A 22,583-nucleotide genomic window follows, 5' to 3' on the forward strand; every position below is an offset into this window, starting at 1 on the left:
AGGGAAAAAATATTTAAAAGATAAAATATAAATTAAAGAGGATAAATTAGATTAAATAATCAATTTAATTTCAAGATTATTTTTAAGATACGACACATTTCACAAAGACAAAATGGAGTCGTAGAACGTAAACTCGACACATTGTCAAGATCGATAACAATGTTATTTCATGCAAATCTTCCTTTGTCGTTATGGGTTGAAGTTTTTCTACTGCAGTCTATCTAATAAATCGATTCTCATCTACAATGTTAGGATACTCCATATCACAAGCTGTATAAAAGATACGACCAATGAAAACTTCTACTTTATTGTCCCGATGAATGTTTATCATCATCAAAAATAAAAAAATAAAAAATATAAAAATTCAACCAAAAAATAAAAAAGGATCAATATAATTTAATAAAAAATTCAAAGGGAAAAAATATTTAAAAGAGGACACATTCACAAAGACTTACGTCTACGGATCCTGTTCTTGTTACTTGGAGGGGTAAAGCTGTTAATATAACGATTCCAGGTTCCGTTATTGAATTCCTCAGCGCCGGCCGCTTGGAATGGAGAGGGTTTTCTCAGCGGCGCAGGGCCTCCTTTCGCTGCCTCCCGCACCGCAAGCTCGCACCTTCCGCCAACCCCTCCGCCGCCGACTCTCTTTCGCCGCCGTCCGTTTCGCCTCCCCGGTGGTCCTCGGCTTTAACTCGGAGGAGAGAACTACTCCATCGCTCCCGAGGTTGACAGCTGCCCAAAGGCCGCTCCTTTCCACTCCGCTTTATGGGAGACAGAAGAAAAAAGGCCCGGTTTTTAGCGCCGGCGTCGCGGTTCCCACCGGAGACGCCGGGTTCGTGGAGGGCGAGGCGGAGAAGCCTAAGCTGTTGGGGGTCGAAATTGCAACCCTTAAGAAGATAGTTCCTTTGGGGATCATGTTCTTTTGTATTCTTTTCAATTACACCATTCTCAGGGACACCAAGGACGTGCTCGTGGTGACGGCCAAGGGGAGCAGCGCCGAGATCATACCTTTCCTGAAGACCTGGGTGAACCTGCCGATGGCGATCGGGTTCATGCTTCTGTACACTAAGCTGTCGAACGTGCTGTCCAAGGAGGCACTGTTCTACACCGTGATCTTCCCCTTCATAGCCTTTTTTGGGGCATTTGCCTTCTTGCTGTACCCTATGCGAGATGCCATCCATCCCACGGCGCTTGCAGATCGGCTGTTGGCGGCGCTCGGCCCGAGCTTCCTTGGCCCCGTTGCGATTTTGAGGATTTGGAGCTTCTGCCTCTTCTACGTCATGGCAGAGCTGTGGGGCAGTGTGGTCATCTCGGTCCTCTTCTGGGGGTTTGCCAATCAGGTGACCTGTGATTTCTATCTGGAATTGTTTTGATCTTGTCATTTGCCATTGAGCATGTCCTTTGGTATACATGTGATCATTTCTGCCCAGTATATACTAATAGTTTTTTTTTTTAATACAATTCACAATCTATAACTTCCGAAATGAGATGGATGACTACTATCAGTTCCGACAATGAAGAAACAGAAGTTTTTTTTCTCTTTGAGATTCATTGATTAACCCTTTTCATTTAAGATTTACTGGTTTATAGTTCCATGAACTTTGTCTTGCTCTCTCTTATCGTGCACATTATTCCTGTGTTGAGTTATAGAGAAACTATATATTGTGAATTCGGTGATCGTAATGTTGGTATTTGCTCAATGAATTATTGCCGGGCATAAAACTTATTTGCCTTGCAGATTACTACTGTTGAGGAAGCCAAAGAATTCTACCCATTGTTTGGACTTGGAGCTAATATCGCCCTCATCTTCTCCGGGAGGACAGTAAAATACTTCTCTAATCTACGTAAGAATTTGGGGCCAGGAGTTGATGGCTGGGCAATTTCACTGAAAGGAATGATGAGCATTGTTGTCCTTCTTGGGCTTGTAATATCTGGAATATATTGGGGTGCAAACAAATTCATTGTGAACGACCCATCGCTTCCAAGATCAGACCGCAAGAAGAAGGTTAGCTTCGGCAATAACACTAGAATCATGTTTACTTTTGCATATTCTGTTTGGACATTGGTTATTAATCTTGATTATTGTCTGTGTAGGAAAAGCCAAAGCTAGGGATGAACGAGAGCCTGAAGGTTTTGCTGTCCTCTAGATATGTGAGGGATCTTGCCACTTTAGTGGTCGCATATGGTATCAGTATTAACCTGGTAGAAGTCACATGGAAATCAAAGCTAAAGGCACAGGTAACCTTTTAGTGCGATGGTTTAGTAGAACTCAATTCACAATGGTCTAGTTTCTTCAAGCTTACCTGTGTGTACTTCTTTGGCAGTTTCCTAGTCCAAATGAGTATTCATCTTTCATGGGTGATTTCTCAACTGCTACTGGTATTGCAACATTTACAATGATGTTGCTAGGGCGGTGGATTCTCCGAAAATTCGGTTGGGGGGTGGCAGCCATGGTTACTCCCACAGTTCTGCTTCTAACAGGAGTTGGATTTTTCTCACTAATCTTGTTCGGTGAGCCTCTGGCTCCCTTACTGGGAAGTATTGGTTTGACTCCTCTGCTTGCCGCTGTTTACGTGGGCGCGTTACAGAATATTTTCAGCAAGAGTGCAAAATACAGCTTGTTTGATCCTTGCAAAGAAATGGCTTACATTCCTTTGGATGAAGAGATGAAGGTCAGTGTTATCCCCATATCTCTCTACGATCACTAGATAGAATTCAGAAATTGGTCCAAGTATTGATATGCGTATAGGTGTAGGTTGTTTGGATCATTCTTTCGTAAAGTATCTTTATCTTAAAAATCGGTTGGTGCATATACTTTGATAGGCATTGCTACTTCACTTGATCAATCCTGAACTTGCCATATCTGTTTCGAATGATGTGTTATCTAGACCTTCTTCCTAATCTCAAATGGCAAGAATTCTCTTAGTTTAAGAAAGATTTTACTTAATCCATTAGTTTCTTGTTCTAGTAACAAAGTTGTTAGTATTGGAGATAAAAGTTGGTTCAGAAAAAAAAATCATATGATGATGAACTTTCAGTTACCGACGTAGACACATCAGACTTAGTTTCTCCTCCAGAGATCTTGGTGCTCTAAATCAACCTCTATGTCATTGTGATGCAAAAAATTTTAAGTTTTTTGTCGCTCGCAAGTCACTCTGAAAGTGTTCATATGTCATGATGTTACTCTCTTTGATCCACTAATGGACTTCATTCTAGTTATCTTTAACTCCAATTTGTTGAAAAATAAATTTTTTTTGTTAGTATATAAACTATTCAAGTTCCCCTGCTGTGATCTGCTCCTTGCAACGGTGCAAAGTATCATTGCTTCTTCTCGTGTCAATTGCTTTCATATTCAGTTTACTGATGCAGTTATTGCTTGTTTCCTTCAAATAAACCACAGGTTAAAGGGAAGGCTGCTATCGATGTCGTCTGCAACCCGTTGGGAAAGTCGGGAGGCGCCCTGATCCAGCAATTCATGATTTTGACATTTGGCTCTTTAGCTAACTCGACTCCGTATCTAGGAGGAATTCTTCTGGTGATTGTTCTTGCATGGCTAGGTGCTGCGAGATCCTTGGACTCCCAGTTCTCTCCCTTGGCTAAGGAGCAGCTTGAGAAGGAGAAATTGCTGAAAGAAAAGTCTAACACACCTTCCATCGAAGCAGCAACTTTGAAAGAAGAAACCCAAGAGTTGCTTGCCGATGCAAAACTGAGAGAATCTGCACAAGGCTCACATCAAACAGGTCACCTTTGAATCACAAATTGATCCTCAGAGACCTCCAGTGAAATTACCTGATCAAGTAGCTATAAAAGATTGAAGGCCTTGGGTAAATTAGATCAGTGTTGCATCGCATCATATACAAATAACATGAAGGCTCAAATTAGCTCTTCAGAAAGTATGCCAAATAGTTGGATACTTTTACAACAGCTACTTGTTAAATTCTTACTATTCTTATTCTTATTTTACAATGTGTGCAAATGTACCTTGTGTTTGTTTCTTAGCATCTGGGGCTGATGCAAGTATTCAAGCCAAGAGATTTGGAAGTTAAAGCAAAGTCTTTAATTATTTTCTTCAGTCTCTCTAATATTTTCTCACGTTAAGCTCTTCTTTCATTCACCATCACCTAATCAATCACACACAAATATTAAATTTCTTACAATTCTATCATTTTTTAATATATTTTCTTTTTTTCATTCATCATCAACAAATCCTACTCAAATATTAACTCTATCATTTCTGATGGTTATCTAAATATTTTCGATATTCTGTTATAATTACCGTTCGAGAATACAACCCTCAAAATTGGAAAACACACCCTAAAAAATTATTTGCAAAATATAAAGAATAGGCAGATCATCCAGACAACAGGAAAAAAAAGAAAATAAAAGAGGATACAATCAAACAATTAATGATAAAATTTTGAGATTCAAAGCAAAATCAACCTCTCCTGATGGATCAGCTCCCAGCAGATTCTCTCGAGTTCCAGGTAGAGACCTCGCTATCGAGAGTTTTGCATGATTGATCCTTAATTGGCTATGAATCTGATTCCCAACTCTGCTTTTTGCACATCATCAAGGTTTATGATAGCTAAGAAAGAGTTTCTAAGATAAGTGTTCACAATAAGTTGAACTTGTGCCAAATCTATTTGGAGCTCTGGGCTCACTCACACTTCCAGTTGAAAAACTTCTTAGTCTTTGCCAAAACTCATTGCTCTTGGTCATGGTCAAAGGGCCCGAGGCCGAGTGCCATTGGAATGAAGTAGCTTCGTCCTTATCAAATATTGATGTACCCAACCCATCTAATTCCAACAGAACCCTTTCAGATTCAAGACATGAAAGATTACTGACACCAGCTCCTGCATCTTGAGTTGAGAACTCATCCTGGTCGCAACTTCTTGTTGTGATATTAATCTGGTTGCATTCGTTATATACTAGCTTTAAGGCCTGAACTACCTCACCCATGAATGGGCGGTGAGAGACTTCAGGCTGGACACACATTGACGCGATCGCTGCAACTTTTGCCACACTGTCTATCAGTACACTTGTAGCAAGAACTGGATCGATGATCATCTTCAAATTATCCATATTTGCAAGGAGAGGACGAGCCCATGTAACCAGATTTTCCTGACCTGAGGGTCGTAACATGTCGACTGGCTTTCTACCAGTGAGCAACTCGAGAAGCACAACACCATAGCTATAGACATCACTCTTGACGAGAAGGTGCCCTGTCATTGCATATTCCGGGGCAACATATCTAACAAACCATGACACAAGTCATTTTAGGTTAATGCAGCTAGTTTGAAGATGTGTAAGACAGTTATAGCAAAGACACAGTTTAGAACTTACCCAAAGGTTCCCATAACTTGGGTTGAGATATGCAATTTTCCCTCATCCAAGGCAGTTCGAGCCAGACCAAAATCAGACACCTTAGGGGTATAATCGTTCTCCAACAAGATGTTACTGGACTTGAAATCGCGATGAATAACCCCAGGACTTGAATCCTCATGCAAGTAAGCAAGGCCTCGAGCTGCACCGAGTGCAATTTTCATACGAGCATTCCAGTCAAGCGGAGCAGTTTTCTTGTCTGCACCTGCTTAGAATCAGTTCTTATATGTGAAGCAAAGTTAAATTTATGGTACACTTGAATGTTTCTTCAGTAGATGATGACATCCAAAGAAAAGAAAATAGAGTCGTACAAGGTTAAGAGTATTGTTCTGTGTTAGAGTATCGGTCTCCATATAAAATAATATGGGGTTGGTACCGTGCCAATATCAACTTAAACCAATCTTTGATGTGTGCCAATATCAACTTAAACCAAATTTATTTTTGTGATTCTCTTCGACTTAACTAGTTTATTACAAATATAAGCCTTAGCAATATAGAGTCAATTAAATAAAAAATTTAAAGTAACAAGTTATAAAAATATAACAAGTATCTCAATTAATAATTATACCTGACTTTACCAAAATGAGTGTGATGCATTGATTATATCTTGTAACATCCTAGTGATCCTAATGAGATTAACCCCATGATTCTTTTGAAATCTAAATTAAATAATAATCTGAGGTCATCTAGTATTGAATGATTTCTCCATGTATCCATAAATATATCTCTCAACTATTGAGAGTTGGACTTAGACTAGCTCAATAAGCTTAATTTCTCTTAGCGTCGATGGTTCTTTTTTACTGTCTAACGTCTTTCAATTCATTTGGTGCTTCTCCTCTCTCTCATCCCCTCTCTTTGTGAAGTGTTTCATCTCCTAGCAAACAGAATCAATGGATGAGTCATGAGAAGAGAATGTTCATATCTGGACTAGTTACATCAAAAACTGGTCAAAATAAGCTTATCTCACTTGATACCACCAAACCTGTGTGAAATTAGCCAACAAGTCAAGATAGTTCTTAGTTGAACTACTAAGCTTGCATTAGCACAAAAGACACAATGATGTTTACTCGTGCCGACAAAATATCAATATTAGTTGACAACCAAAACATATGTGTTGGCATCTTGATCGATATTGACAGTTGAAACCATGTAGTCATATAAAGTTGATAAAGTAATTGGGTAATTAAAATACACTGTGACACTTGATAAAGCAAAAGCCTTCATTCACTTACCATGTAAATGAGATTCCACGCTACCATTTGGGATTAGTTCATAGACAAGGCACCGTGTGTAATCCTCAATGCAGATGCCAATCAGCTTGACTAAGTTCCTGTGATGCAAACGGCTAAGCATCTCAACCTCAGCCAAAAACTCTCGTCCACCCTGCTGGTCATGTCTCTTAAGGACCTTTACAGCAACCTGAATTCCATCTTCAAGTGCACCATGATAGACACGGCCAAACCCACCTTCTCCAATGACTCTGGCTTCATCAAATCTGTTTGTAGCTCTTTCAATCTCAGCTAAAGTAAATGTCTTTGCTGATCCATTATATGTTGTGACACTAGAGCAAATGGAAGCTGATTCTGAAAAAAGCTTACTTCCTAACATTATGTGTCTTGTACCTGCATATTTGTCAATCATTTGAAAGAAAATGCAAAACATCTAAGAGAGAAAGAAAGAATGTTTACATTTGCAGAAATGGCATTAGCTACCATTTTCAGTAATCAATTTATCTATCCTAAAAGGTTTTTTTTACATCTGTTATCAAACAAATAAAAGCTCCAGTAAGATAAGAAAAAACAATTTATTGAACTTCGGAAGGGCATACCTGGTGGTTTCCCAAATAAAGAAAGTGTTTTATGAAGATCTATTTCAGGCAGAGGACTGTGACCTTGACGCTTCAACAGAAGCCATATAGCCCCCACACACAATATTAACGCAGTAAATGATGATAGAACAATAATGGGAGTCCAATTCCTGCTGGTCTTTTGTTTTTGTTTTCTCACATCAACTCCTAGAGGTTTCATTGCCCTGCCATTGTTGTTATTGTCAAATTCCCCACTATTGTTAATGCCAGCAGGAGCTCTAGGTGGTGAGGGAGGAAGTCCTGCAAGGATTAGCCGAGTTGGAAGACAACAAGTAGAATGATGTATTTACTTTATGACGTTTTTAGTACCATTAACAACTTATTCAAACAAACCGCAAGAGTGAGTGCATTAAGAAACACTTTTCATAGCAGAAGTGTTCAGCCCAGAAATCTTAACCTTCCAATTCAATAAATTTTGGCCTTTAGCAAAATTACTAAGGTATAGTGACATCCCATAGATAAATGAGTGCAAGTACGAATTTGAAGAAAATTGTAACTATGAACCAATAAAAGCTTTTAATTACTGAATTTGGAAGCCAATATTAGCATTATAATAATTACCAGCATATAAAGAGAATGAAGAAGATGCATACCTGGATAAATAACATATAAAACAGCATAATCACCAAAAAGTGATTTGTTTATGACAATGTCCTTATTCCAGAACTTCTCAAATGTCAACAATGCTGTAATATTATCAAACTTCTGTTCACTAGGCACCAAATCAATGAGAACAATTGTGTTCTCAGGCTGCACACTGGCAACATTTGCTCCCATAATGCGCACTTGACTTTGCTTCATATATATTCCATAGGAAATTTCTTGGGCAAACTCAGAGACCAGAGGAAAAAAGGTATATAAAGTGACACTGAGACGAAGACCAACTCTGATTGGCAATACACACGTGCATGGTGATCCAGGAGGTGGATTTGTGTAAGGCTCTGCACATGCCAACATACTACAAACTGCAGAAAAATAAAAGTGACTTGTCAACAATTAAACAAAAGATACTACATATATCCTTTACCAGTCAATATACCAAACATCAAAGAGGATAAAGATGGATTCGATTACAGCTTATGAGCAAGATGCACTACCCAAATTAGGAGGTGGAGGTGGTAGCAACCATATAGGCATTGGTGGGACTGCTTTTGAGGTCCAAGAAGAGCCAGAGGGAGAAATTTTGGGAGAATGACCTAACCCTGTCAGGACAAACATAAACAAGAGTGGAGAAACAGTGAATCTCCATAGATTATCAATAAATAAATAAATAATACAAGGCTGAAATGTACATTGATTAGAGCCAGAATTTACTGACGGTGATGGTGAAGGAGCTGGAGGCTGGATAGGAGCCGAAGTAGGGGCTGCATATGGAATATGATTGAACATTAAATTAAGTTCTGCAGTTAAGATTCTTCTTCTTCTTTCCATATGATGAATTAGTTGCTACCTTGATAAGATGGTAAAAAAGCATGATTTTGTTTATGCTTGGGGAAGACATCAGGAGCTGGAATGACTGTAGGAGTTTCAGAAAAACCAAAATGAAAAACGAACATAGGATTACTGAAAGTTTAGAGGCAATATGTGAGATGCAAATGATTTAAACATTTCAATCATAACCTCCTGCAAGGACTAACAGCATGAATAAGGAAATAATTACACCAAGTCATGCCCTACATCACACTTCTGTAGTTTTCTGTGTCCTAGAAATGCAATAGAGAAGAAAACCCACAAATATGTTACTATCGTAGGTTGAGTGTGATATTAAAATATCCACTGTGAAAGCTTGACTAGTCCTACATTATATTGAAGAAAGGATCCTAAAGGAATAGGACTGGATGGGTCAACTTTCAATGACTTGGATGGAAACATCCATATAGAACATGTGTCTTAGGTGCACCCACGTATGAGAATGGACATAGTAACACCCACGTATGACAAGTGAACTGAAACAAAGGCCTATGTTAGGTGCAACATGCTCTAGCTGATCATCATCATCGCAAATCACCATAGGGCTTGAGCACATCATCAGCATATATTAGGAAATGGCCCCAAATTATGATATCTGCTAACATGAATATCAATCCAATTTGAGTGAGTATATCAAGCATTAATTCTTAATTGGAAGTACAGAGAAGGTTCTGATGGCATGTATAGCTATACCCAATGGGGATTTAACGGTAAGACCTTGAGAGTGCATTTTAGTCTCCCATTAGGTTTGAATTAAAAATAAGGATTTAACTAGATGTCACATTAAAGTGCGGTATGCAGATTTAAAGGGAAGGACATTTATTGTACTTATGGTTCAATATTCAAAATTAATATACAATGTTCCAAAAAAAATTTCTAAATACCTTTTGATGGTGAGTTATATGTTGGAGATATATCCCTATGAGTATCAATTGGTGGGGAAGCAACTAGCATTCCAAAGCTCTTCCCACTATGGCCATGACGGGTAATTGATTTAGGTGATGCTGCAGATCCTGCAAACCTTAAGTTTAATCATTGACCTATTTAATCAGGAACTAAACCAAAATTTTACAATATATTTTGTAAGAATGGATACCAGAATATGCTCACCATGAAGTTTGTTATTGGGTGTAGCAAATGCAGTTGTTGGAGCTATTCTTGGTACAACTGGTGGCTTGTTGGATGGACTAGGATTTGAGAATCTTGGCAGACCTATAGTTGTGCAGCAATGTAAATAAGACTTGTGGCATACATTGGTGAAATCAAATCAATCCAAATGCAGCCATGAGTAGCAATACATCTGAACAACCACTCAGGTATTCATAAACAATGGCACCCACAGAATAGCGGTGAAAAAGGGAACTTCCTACATGGTACTTGCTTAAACAAAGGAAATGTAGTAAGATCAGTTCAGGAAGTATCCCATTAATAGTGTTGGTATAAGCTCAACCTGAAGCCACAGGATAATTTGGCCGATGCTTTCCATTTCGAATGCTAGCTGTTGACCTCTTATGACCTGCTATGAGATGAACAGATGAAGCAGTTGACAATAGGAACCAGGAAGCACATCATTATTTGTATATGAACAACTACTGTCACAAGATTTGAATCACATTGAGAGGCCTCAGCCTTAGGTGCTAAACCATGAATACCTTTGAGGAAAGTGACTGAACTAGGTGCCAATTCTCTCTCAGAATTCCCAATTTGTACAGAATGGCTTTCTATATCTTTTCCCTGTGAAGAGTAGGATGATGAAACTGGTGCAATAGGCATACTGAGCCCTGTGAGAAAAATGCAATATGTGACTTCGATTAGGAAATACACCATTATATGTACAATTTTGTTGGCAAGCATGGAGAACTCCATGCCGAATAAGCATTAAGCAGCACTTGCAGTGTTAAGTATCGCCCACACTTGACCTGCGTTTGTGTACGGAATTTTCTCAGGTATTTGACATAAATTAAAGTGTGCCTATAGTTTCAAGACAAGAAGAAGAGGACCCTGAAATAAGTGGTGGTATAAGCTGTCAAATTCAAAAACTTCTGTTCTAGTGTATAAGCAGTTTTGTAAATTGATAAAGCATGTTAGGAAGTATAATTACTTGAGATTGAGGGAATCTTTGTGGTCAGTAACTTAGGAGCAATGCAAATCATGTCAACCAGTATATGTCCAAATATGACAACTGATGCAGGAGGATCCGACGATTTTTATTACTATTTTTAATAATTTTTATTTTTTGATAATTTTTGAGTTCTTTGGTAGTTAGAATATTTTTAATAATTTATATCTTTTGTATTTTAGGATTTTATGTACGTTTAGGATTTTTAAAATTTAGAATCTATTAAGATTTATTTCTTTCTATTATATTTTTTCTTTCTTTTGCATTTTAAGATTTTGAGTCTATTTAAATAATTATTTAGTTGATGTTTGGGAAGATGTCTTTGATTTAATAATATTTTCGACAGTATCGTTTATTTTCCTATCTCCTAATATTCTTCCGAATCAACAGGTTTTAGAAGATTGATTTCCGACGTTCGCAGTCCATCAATGGAATCAATATTATCCACAGGATAATCGCTATCCCGTCCAACGTTAATAACAAACCTAGTTGAGAGGGATCAACATAGAGTTCAATTTCAATTGGAAACCAACCACAGACTTCAAGATGTACATAAGTTCCATTCAGAAGTGGATGCACATCGGTCAGCAAAGCAAAGGAAACAAAGAAAATAACATACTGATAGCAAAATGTTTAAACAGATTCTCCAGTTGTGTTGCTTTAGGACGTAAGCTTTTGTCTTCTATATGTACTAATAGAATGATTTCCAGGCATCCACAAGTAGTGATCCTCAATTCATATTATACTTTAGATCAGAAAGTAGGAGACTATTTTTGTGAAAGCAGTACTCTAATAGATGTAATTATTAAAATGTTACTCATACACTCTGTCATACTTTGATTGACCAAGTCTTTGGAAAATATGTATCAAAGTGAAAACTTGACTTCCAACAGTGATGCAAGATGAGCTAAAGTTTTAAGCTTGAAAGTAGTTGAATGAGTCATCTGTGATGAAGACAGTAAATTTCACAAGGCATTGTGACTACATAAAAGTTTAATAAAGAAAGTATTACAATATTGACACTAAGATTTTAAAAAACAAATTTCTAACCTCTGTGAAAATATCTATATACAAATTCACAAATCTAACGTTTATTGCATAGCTGAAAAACTTTCTTTTTGTGTAAAATATAACAGTACACAATATGAGGAAAAACATCCATCCAGCTAGTATTTGACCTGGTTCAAAAATTATTTGAAGAGAAAGCTAGTTTAAGAAAGTACAATAACGTGCAAGCCCTGTGCAAAACCAACCATGAAAGCATCTCAAACAATTATTTAAACCATTCTATTTCTATTACATGTTTACTATTCAAGTGGAAGGATAGGGGGCAGCTCATCAAGACCACCATATATAGTGAAAATCTAGGATATCAAAACTATGATAACACATTTTGACAAGAAAAAAAATTGGAATTTACAAAAAAAACGTGGAAGAATCAATGTTCATCAAATTTGGGCTCAGAAGTAGAGAAACGTTTACACCGTCTCAAAATTCCAGCAAATATCGACTAAATAATATCCATACTAAGATATCCCGTTATGGTTTCCGCAAACAGATCTTGTTTTCCAAACATCAAACAAACCAACTGCGAACCTCTCGCTCACTCAGTAATCAAAATCAGAAAGAGGAAGACAATACCAGAATACAATACCTTCCAGTCTGCAAATCGATGAAGAAACGGCCAGAACACAAAGAACCCACCGACAAGAAAGCTCGCACCTTTGATACATCCTGCCGTTACCATTCCCAGACTACAAGATCCACTAAGCCTTCACATATCTCTCCAAGCTCCACTCTTGAGGAAAAGCCCCGTCTTTCAAGCTCTCCTCATGGTGCGCAGCACAATGGCGCATCAACACGAACTGGAGCAGGTAAAATCAGCCCAAGGCATGTTGGTCGAGAGGAAACTTACAGCCAAAACAGCAACGCGAAGTAGGTGGAGAGGAAGAAAGAGGAAAGTGGGGTTCCAAGAAGAAATCCTGTAGGAGTGATTTTCCCATCAAAGAAGAGGAACTGCAACCATGAAACAGGAGGTTTGCGGATCCCGCAAGCCAGAAGCGGATACAAAAAGAGGAAATCTTAGGGAGAAACGCAAGAGATTTCTTGGGGAGAGGCGAGCATTGCCACGGCGAGCTGAGAGGAAAAGACGGCGACTGGATGAGTTGGGTGAAGGAGTGCCGGCAAAGGAACAGCCATGGATTTTATAAGCATTTTACAAAAACAAACAAAATGTTTATTTTATTTAAGTGCATTTTACATATTCATTCTTCAAAATTGAAATATTGTATTTGCAGAGTCCGTAAGACAATTTGTATTACTAAAGATCTATTTTTTTTTATAAAAAGTCGATTTACATATAAAAAGTTTTCAAGTTTATTAATTCTAATTAACTCAATGACAAATTGAAAATGACTCTAGTCAACTGGATTTGAACAAAAGTATTGAATGATTATAGAAACCTTGAATTCATGATAAATTAATATTATTGCACACTTGATTGCCCTAATTGAATCTTCGATGATGACTTTAGAGACCTTAAATTCATGTCAAATGAGTATCTTCAATATCGTAAATTGTCTTATTTTTTTAAAAAAATATAACTTTTTTATTACCATCAAATATATTTTGTTAAAAAAATTAATATTCAATCAATTAAACCGTCAGCTCAATGTGATTCAATTGATTCATCATTGCCAAACACTTTTAATAAAAAACACATGAATTTGTATCAAATCGTATTATTGCACTCTTAGGGTTTCCATTAAATTTGTACATATTTATTTTTTTTAGATTTTAAATTCGATGGCCATCGATCACTTTTAACAAAAGTCACGTTAAATAGTTATTATATATTGTACTTCTGAAATTCCACTGAGTCAATTGATATTCATTTATATTTGAGTTTTTTTTATGATCTTTAAAATTTTTTTTGCTAAAGATATTTATAACTAACAAGAGACTCACGTTGCTTCCAGCTGATTATTAGGTATCCAGTCTTTTACATATCCTTATAACTCCATGTCAAGAAGGTGGACGGCTTTTCTCTTGATTCATCCGTCAGATAAATTCAAAAATACGAACGACAATGTCACCTAACAGCCGATGCACCTTCAGTATAGTAGAGTGGTCAATATAACTCTGAAAATGATCTGATCCCAGATCAAAACACTGCTTCCATTGCAAACTTTTGCCAAACTGTGATATGGGACCTGCATTATTATTATTATTACAGTGTGGCATGTTTTTTTGATGCTACTTCCAAATAATATATATACATATATACCAACTTTTTCAAACTTTGCTAAGGATCAGTGAAAGGGAATACTAGAAAAGAAAGATTATATATATATATATATACCAACTTTTTCAAACTTTGGTAAGGATCAGTGAAAGGGAATTAATAGTTAATTAGAAAAGAAAGAACCATGGCATATATATGTTTATTATATATATAGATTCAGGCATTAAGCACAATTAAAGTGAGATGTATATATATATAGGACTAGCTAGGGAATGAACATACATAATAATAGGAGAAGCAATTCAATAATAGAGCCTGCCAAAAGTTTTTGTCCTTTGTCTTATAGTTAGCATTGATGGTCCCCTTCAATTAGATTTAGATTATTGGTTTAAATTTACAATAGGCTAGCTAGCTACACAACAAATATAATGCTTGATGTGTTTGGTCATATGCCAAGCTGGATCTTGAGACAATCATCATTCTAGTGAGACTAGTGTGCAACCTAAAGTTGTACATGTAGCAGGATGACACATGCATGCATTTAGGTTAGGTATGAAGAAATTCAGGGAGTAAACTTAAACTATACGGCCATTTTATCAAACACTTAGCTTGCACACATGACTTTATGTAGAATGGGCTGGGTATGGAGGAGGAGTTGTTCATTTTGTAACCCCTCTTTTGGGGTTATGTGCATCAACCCCACATTAATCGATCTCTTGGTAGTGAATGCAGCATGCATGGGAGAGTAGTTGATGAAGGAATTGTTGTCTTGTCATTGTTCGGAAAGGGTTGGGTTAATTAGTACAGACGAGCAATTTAAAACAGTGAGCGAGAGAGCTACATGATTGCTAGCTAGAGCCCATCTTCATCTCTTTCCCTGAGCCATGCACATCTCAGTTCTTGTACTCCTACTGCAAACTCTGCAAGGCTAGTAGCTTGGGGACCCAACTCCATGTGCACTCCATTCTTGAGCTTCATCTAACTAGTGCCTTGTTTGTTTTACTGGATTGTCATGATTGAATATAATCTTGGACATGTGAAGCACTTTCTTTTTCTCCAACAGTTCCACTACTTTTTTTTTTAATAAAAAACATGGATATGTATATGATTGGTTAATATTGTGGTATATAGTGAGATTAATGTGTGTTTGAACAAGTTTGCACATATATAGAGTTTCCCTTGTGTAGGGCACCCACTTAACTACTACTTCAAGAATGTATAAAGTACAATTCTCACCTAATTGTGCGATAACAATCTATAAAACCGCAATTAGCTCACAGTACTCCACCATATGATTATGATCGAATTGAATTTGAGTGAAGGGTAAGAATGTTATTTAATCCAAATACTCTTTTGTATGTCCTCTAGACTTGCCATCCCCTTGTATATTTCTCTGTTTCATTTACTGTAATTGAGATTCAATCCCAAAAGTTTGTATGTTTCGATTGCCACATGCATGCATACGTACAGGAAACAATATCATCGTTCAATCTCAGGAACCTCGATCAATGTATGAATGATATTTATTGTTTACTTTGTGGAGTGATGGTGGTTATGAGCTGGAACATATATCCTTGGCCTGATCAGTCCAGTCCTAGTAAATACTGTTCTACTCCTCTGTGATGCTGTCGAGGCTTGGCTTCCAATGGTGATCACTTGGTGTATCACTCCCCGTCCTCTTCTGAGGAGACTTGTTCTTCCTCTGGCTCCCTTTTGCCTTGGCCTCCTTATGCCCCTTCTTCGACCTGCCGGACTTGGCTTTCCTGAGGTCCGACTCCTTGCCGCCGCGCCTTAAGCATTGGAAAGGTCTCCTGAGGGAGCAAAAGAATGAGCCCTGCTGGAAGAAATGGTTCTTCTTGAGCCTGCTCGCCGGAGATGGATCCGAGGCTGACGGAGCCGCCTGGTGGAGAGGCGCTGCTCGGTCCGAGTTCCTGCTCGGGTGATGCCGGCGGAGCTTGCGGACGGTGCTGACGGGGACAACGTAGAACTTGTGGCCGAGAGAAAGCAGGGCGTCGGGGGAGAGAACAGCCCAAGGCTGGCGGAAGACGTCCGGGTGGGTGACGCAACACTTGGGGTTCCGCGACATTATGTCGGCGGCCAGCACCGGCCGGTCGTGCAACTCTACGCGGCCTCCGGCGTAGATGATCTTGACGAAACTGGTGGTGGTGGTGGTGGCGGCGGCGGTGCCATGGAAGAGATGAAGAGCCATTAATGTTTTGAAGAAGGTAGGAGATGGTCTTGGCTTGGTTAATTCCGTTTAAATAAGTAGTAAGTGTTCTTGTTTTCCTCTTCATGATTGCATCAGCTCTTTTAATTTAATTTGTTGCTTGACAGATTCGAAGGGAGCTTTGGCATTGGAACTGTCAAGCTTCCAAAGATTTTGGATTGATGGTGCTTCCAAAGCATATATATAAATTAATCATTATCAATTTGTTAACTCTTCTTTACCTTCTTCTTCCAGTTATAATTTACTATTTGTAGGGGATTTTGGGATATAAATGACTCGAGTCGAGTTTATTAGTTAGGACTAAATTTGTTCATTTACTCATCGAGTCGAGTCAACTTTTTTGTCCTACAAATGTATTGCATAAAGACCGGCTATAATACCAATTATAGAAGGAAGATGAAAATTTATTTATCCTTGGGATATAATTGAGTTGGTTACAACGGAGCAGACTTACAGAAGAGGATAAGGGTTCAAATCTTGGTGAAGCCGAGACAATACCTTCCACCGTCGTGATTAATGATGAACTAGGATTTTAGGGTATTTTGATGGTTCATTTTGAAATTTTCTGTGAACAATTAAATATTTAATCGACATAATTGAATTGTATTTGTGACATGGTGTATTTTTGGATGATTAACCTAATTTCTGTGTTTTAATGGTTAATTTGATATTAATTGAGCTTAATTCTTTGTAGGGTCCAAATTGAACCACGATTGAGCCAAATTGAGATCGAGTCAAGCTAAAATTGATTGATTCGATAGATTTAAAACTTCGTGATCAAGATTTAGGTTCGATTGGAGCTGAAATCGGGCTAATTGGAGCTTAAATGGGCGAAATTGGCTAAACTCAGGTTAACTCGGGTTTAACTGGCTAAGACGAGCCGGCTAGCTACAGTACCCCTTCGTTAACGAGAAGCTAAAGTAACCCAAAAGTCGCAGTTACTATACATCTTCAATCCACGACTTCTTTCTCGTTTTTCTCTGCATTTTATTCAGCGATCTTCAAAATTCTTTCTTCCAAGCCAGTTTCTAGATCCTATCAAGCTTCTTCAACCTCAAGTTGGCATCAAATTGGAGTTGGATCTTTCGATGAGGGTTTCATCAAAGCTTCGTTTCCGCGATGGGTTCCAGCTGAGATCTATAGATTCACGACGATCGAAGCTATCAGTGATATTCTGAGGGGTTCTTAAAAGGCTACTGATGGTTTCCAAGCATTGAATTTCAAGCGATCTAAAAGATTTTAAGCTGGGTTCTTAGATCAAGTTCAAGTTCTATTCTGCATTTGAGGGTCTCTGATACGCAGTTACTAGAGCTAATTCAGATCTAAATCAGACCAAGGTCGATAGGGATTTGTCTGAGATCTGTAATTTTCAATTAAATCTTGTGTGACGGCAAGATTGAGGCTGATTTGTAAGGGAAGTTTCAAGATCCGAGTCTGAATTTTGTTACTGCTGTGGATTTCATTTCTTTCAGTCTGTTTCTATTTTATTTTTCTATTTCTGAACTTGGTGTTTTAGGATCTTACATTGTCTTATTGGTTTGAATTGCATTGCTTAGTTATTACATTATTGAATCTTTGATTTCAATAGGTTTTTCCTTCGGTCAATTTCTGATATTCTGTTTCAACAATTTACTGTCCCGTATCAGCCTTGTATCAGGGTTACAGATCAGATTCTGAACTATGGGTGTTAGGAAATTGCATTCAATTAGTTTGTGTTGAATTTAGATTAGGTATCTTTAATTCCTCAAAATTGTTCCTTACATATGAGTTGTTGTCCTTGCATTGTAATTCATGTTTCTGATTTCTTTTCTTCTACTGTTACCATCTTTTTGTTGAGTTTATAATGTCTTGCATTAGGGTTTAATCATCAATATATTTGAGTTTTAATCCCTTACAATCTGAATAGTTGAATATTATATTTCATAGCTAGGGATGGTATGTTTCAATGCTAGCTAGTATAGGTTTCATTCCTTGAGTTTGAACTGAATTCGTACTCTAAGTTTGTTTCATATTTTGTTTCAATAGATGTATTTCTAAATTGATAAAGCTTGCATTCCTCATTCATTTACTGGTCTTTCATTTATATTTCGTTGAAAAACATCAAAACCCCATTTTTATATAAAAACCTAAAATGGAACGACATCTTAGTTTGATTTAGACAAATTTTCTATTAATTATTGGAAAATACGACTCGTGACCCCTGTACTTCATTTGTTTGTGAGCTAAGGGTTTTCGATTATAAATTTCAATTTGAGATTCACTCGTGACACCAGTTGTGGACTGTATCAATTAACTGTAGTTTTTCGATTTACCTTCTCATAGATGATCATGAGACCGACCGTGTAGGATGATGGCAAATTCTATCTTTTGCAAAAAAAAAAAAAATGAAGATTTACTTAAAGACCTACTATAATATCAATTGTAAAATGAATAGATTTCTCTCTTATTTACTCACAAATCAATCTTTAAACACAATGGATAAGATTAATTGATTGATCCGGATACATTTTGTTTGAATTAAATTGGATAAGATTAGTTGATTGATTAGGATATATTTCGTTTGAATTCAATCGACTCAAATCTTCTCCGATCGATCAAAATATTGACATTGAAAGTTTTACCTATCAAATTCTACGGTCAACTCAACACTTATTCAGTTGACTTAAATTCACATCATTTGATTCAAACTCTATAAATTAGAAATTATTTTCAATTGTCTAATGGACTCAACTAATTACTGTTGTAAATTTTATCCTTCAATGCATATTTTTTGAATCGCCTCAAGACATCTTAGTTGACTTAATTCGAACAAAGAATAATCTATTTTTTAAAAAAAACATTTTTAATAATGATTTTTTTAGTAATTTGAAATATTTAATCGATTAAATTTCTATTTAGCCAACTCAAATTAGAATATAATATTTTTAATTATCTAGTTGACTTAATTATTTCTTAATTTTTATTACTAGAATGATGAGACTATTATACAATTCATTTGTCCTCTATCATATTTCAAATTCAACCGGAGTAAAGGTAGATTTTATAATAAATTTTAGATTATGAAAGTCAACTGCTAAGTGAATTATCATGCATATTTTCGTCTTTCAAATTAATTATGTCTTATATTATTTTTAAAAAGTACAAACTTAATTTTTGCATCGAAATGCAAACCCTAAACAATCAACAAGCACCCCTACCAACCACGTGAAAAGGATTGTGAAAACATTGTCTACAAAAATGTGGTTGAATACAATAATGAGATGAAACTTGAGATGGTTGAATGGCGAAGATTCACCAATTATTGACAACCATTTTAACTTTTTTTTTTGTTTTTTTTTTGCCTTTGAACAATTATTTTGTCGGCAGCTATAAATTAACATATTTATGTAGTGAAGGCCAGGCCTGAAACATGCGCCACCATGAGCGAGCTAGCTGTTGCCATGCCTTGTAAGTCAAACTTGGCTTAATTTGATAGTTGGCTACCACCAACCGTTTCATTATCCGCGGTCAAATTCCCAACGAGGAGATCGATTCCCCCGGCACGCAAATGATAAAGTATAAATGACACAAGTAATTAGAACATCTAAGATTAATTTTTAATAAAAATATTTATTCAGCATGATTAATTTTTAAAAGGTTCATTATGAGTATTGGATCATTTTGTGCTTTTTAAATTTATGTTGATGATCGATAAAAATTTTTTATGAGATTAAATCGATCATCTCATGGATTAATCAATTGTAAGAGTTAGATATATAGATTATTAAAAAAATTGATGAACATGAATTTTTAGAGTATTTGAAACTCAACTGAGACATGCAATAAAATTATTAATTGATGGAGCAGCTAGTCCAACGATACGATATACAATTATACAATTAATAAGCATATGCAACTCTATAACGGAGGATAATTGTGTTAAAAAAAGTGATGCCCACCATGCCAACTCTATCTTATATTTAAAACTCTACAGATCAAATACAGCCAACAATAATATGGGCAAAAATTAAATGAACGCCTCTAACTACTACAATCTTCAAAAGAATAATTTTTTCAAACAAAAAGTTAGAAAATAATCTAACGTATTTTTAATTTTTAAAATATTCTTATTACAATTTATAATGTTGTTATAGTTATAGTATAATATAGTAGGTGCTAGTTTGCTACGACATTTTAAAAAAATCAATTCAACTTCAAATATATTATACAGAGAAATCAATTTAAATAAATTTTTTAACAATTTAATTAATATTAATTAAATTCAATTAAAATTATTACAATAGACATTTAGCGATTACTATGATATTGTTTCGACCACTTAATAGTAATCAATTAATTATTACTATAATAATTGTCATTAAAATAATTTTGATAAGTTTAAATAATTTTAACTAATTCAGTTGATAAAAAAATATTTTTAATATAAAATTGTATTGGTATGAAATAAGGATATATTTTTTATATAAGAGATATAATAAAACATTTTTTATTTTTATTTTTTGACGATTTTAATAATTAAAAACGTTTTCCCTTTTTTTTTTTGCCAATCATAGTAGTCTTGAAATGCCTAAAACAAACACCGAATTGCTGCAAGATGCGTGCGGTCGGTTCGCGCACGAATCGTAAGGCGCGGCGGCGTAAGTCGTGAACAGCTGGCCGCGGCCTTCGTCTAATAATTTTAATTCCACAACGTAGACGTCTCAACGGAACTCAGCGATCGCACGAACACGCTGCAGCGTGTCCTTCGTAGGGTGGATTCCTGGCCGTTCGATAACCATCGAACGCTGATGCCAAACGAGGTGGGTCCCGCCTCGTCCTTCGCCCCCTTCTACTTCTTCTTCTTCCTCCTCCTCGCGGTCTCGCCTTTCTCCTTCAATCTCGCTCCGCAACGCTAACCCTACCACCAACCGCGAGCTCGAGGTTCCGGCGGCAGAGCCACCAAGAAGAGGGTAATGGAGGATCGTGTGCACCCTTCTACGAAGCCCATCCCGCCTCCTCCTCAGGCCGCGAACGGGGGGCCGCCGTCGTTCCCGCCGACCAAGGGGCAGGCGTACGGCACCACGCTTCCAACCTATCGCCCCCAGGCCCGCAAGGCTCCGCCTCCCCGGCGCCGCAGGCGGGGCTGCTGCTGCTCCTGTTGCCTCTGGTTCACGCTCATCCTCATCGTCCTCGTTTTCCTCGCCGCCGTTGCCGCGGGCGTATTCTACCTCATCTACCGCCCCCACCGCCCTGTATTTGAAGTTTCCGGCCTCCGTCTCGCAGCGTTCAATGTCTCAGCCGCCGGGCAGCTCACCTCCCGGCTTAGCCTCAACGTTACCGCCCGCAACCCTAACCGCAAGCTCGTCTACCTTTACGACACTGCTTCCGTCTCCGTCCTCTCCGATGGGGTGGACGTCGGCGACGGCTCCTTCCCCGCCTTCGTCCAGGACGCGAAGAACACGACCCTCCTCTCCTCCACGCTAACCTCAGACCAGACGCTGGACGCCACGGCGGCGTCGGATCTGAGGAAGAGGACGACCCTCCCACTAGAAATCAATGTGCGCACCAAGGTGGGAGTGAAGATCGGGAGCCTGAAGACGAAGCGGTTAGGGATCCGGGTGCGCTGCTCCGGCGTCAACGTGGCAGTGCCGACGAGGAGGGCCGCGCCGGCGACGGCCTCCACCTCGAACGCCGCCTGCAAGGTCAAGCTACACCTCAAGATCTGGAAGCTGACCATCTCGTAAAATCGAATCTCCTCTCTCACTCTCCACACTTCTCATACTGCGACAATTTGCACCGCCATGAATTGAAATGGGCAAGAAATCGAAGAACAACAACAAAAAAAAAAAGGGGGATTCTGATATGTAAAATTAAGCAGAAATCAAACAATTGTAGTTTGTCTCGTATTTGTTTTGCTGTTTTTGGATTGTGGAAAAATATTGTAAGGTTTTGTGTAATAATGATTGGTTTAAATTTGCGAAGCAGGAGTTTGATCGTTCCGGGCGTTTGAGTTATTCGATCTTCGAGTTCTCTCAGTGACATTGACAGTTGTCACACTAAGGAAGAGGGAAGTCAAGTCAGTGTGAACTAATGTGGCTCTGTGACAGCTGGAAAAGAGCTTTCATTTTTTAAACAAAAATGAGATCAGGACGTAATGACAGCTGGAAAATGGTTTTATTTATTTATTTTATAAAAAATAAGAGGATATTAGAAAATTTTGAATATAATTAATTGAGCCTAATCATTTTTTGTGTGTTTTATCAATAATGGTGGTAATTATTGATATGGATATGGA

The 22,583-nt window shown here is 37.6% G+C and overlaps 2 protein-coding genes and 1 pseudogene across 2 annotated transcripts; 2 read left to right on the plus strand and 1 right to left on the minus strand.

Annotated features, from left to right (window-relative positions):
• The first annotated feature begins 536 nt into the window (after positions 1 to 536).
• On the plus strand, positions 537 to 4,075 carry LOC141826136 (ADP,ATP carrier protein 2, chloroplastic-like; annotated as a pseudogene).
• Positions 4,076 to 4,325: 250 nt separating this feature from the next.
• LOC141826135 (receptor-like serine/threonine-protein kinase ALE2) lies at positions 4,326 to 12,991 on the minus strand. Its single transcript, XM_074713384.1, has 13 exons — positions 12,493 to 12,991; positions 10,372 to 10,500; positions 10,170 to 10,235; positions 9,830 to 9,931; positions 9,604 to 9,732; positions 8,700 to 8,765; positions 8,542 to 8,613; positions 8,347 to 8,451; positions 7,843 to 8,214; positions 7,211 to 7,489; positions 6,615 to 7,004; positions 5,344 to 5,587; positions 4,326 to 5,251 (listed from the first exon to the last, which is right to left on the minus strand). Exons 1-13 carry the CDS (start codon positions 12,569 to 12,571, stop codon positions 4,600 to 4,602), a joined length of 2,685 nt encoding a protein of 894 aa, XP_074569485.1. The 5' UTR covers positions 12,572 to 12,991; the 3' UTR covers positions 4,326 to 4,599.
• Positions 12,992 to 21,165: 8,174 nt separating this feature from the next.
• LOC141827731 (NDR1/HIN1-like protein 13) lies at positions 21,166 to 22,287 on the plus strand. Its single transcript, XM_074715047.1, has one exon. It carries the CDS (start codon positions 21,262 to 21,264, stop codon positions 22,030 to 22,032), a length of 771 nt encoding a protein of 256 aa, XP_074571148.1. The 5' UTR covers positions 21,166 to 21,261; the 3' UTR covers positions 22,033 to 22,287.
• Positions 22,288 to 22,583: the final 296 nt, after the last annotated feature.

The sequence above is a fragment of the Curcuma longa genome, chromosome 4 (assembly GCF_044706935.1).
Source record: "Curcuma longa cultivar G26 ecotype Majalengka, Jawa Barat chromosome 4, ITB_CL_G26_1.1, whole genome shotgun sequence".
Lineage (NCBI taxonomy): Eukaryota > Viridiplantae > Streptophyta > Magnoliopsida > Zingiberales > Zingiberaceae > Curcuma > Curcuma longa.

Coding starts and splice junctions, on each gene's coding strand:
- LOC141826135 (XM_074713384.1), bottom strand. CDS start 12,571: ATGTATCAAAGGTGCGAGCTTTCTTGTCGGTGGGTTCTTTGTGTTCTG. Junction 9,733..9,829: donor ACCCAATAACAAACTTCATG/GTGAGCATATTC, acceptor TAAGGTTTGCAG/GATCTGCAGCATCACCTAAA. Junction 5,252..5,343: donor CAAGTTATGGGAACCTTTGG/GTAAGTTCTAAA, acceptor ATGGTTTGTTAG/ATATGTTGCCCCGGAATATG.
- LOC141827731 (XM_074715047.1), top strand. CDS start 21,262: ATGGAGGATCGTGTGCACCCTTCTACGAAGCCCATCCCGCCTCCTCCT.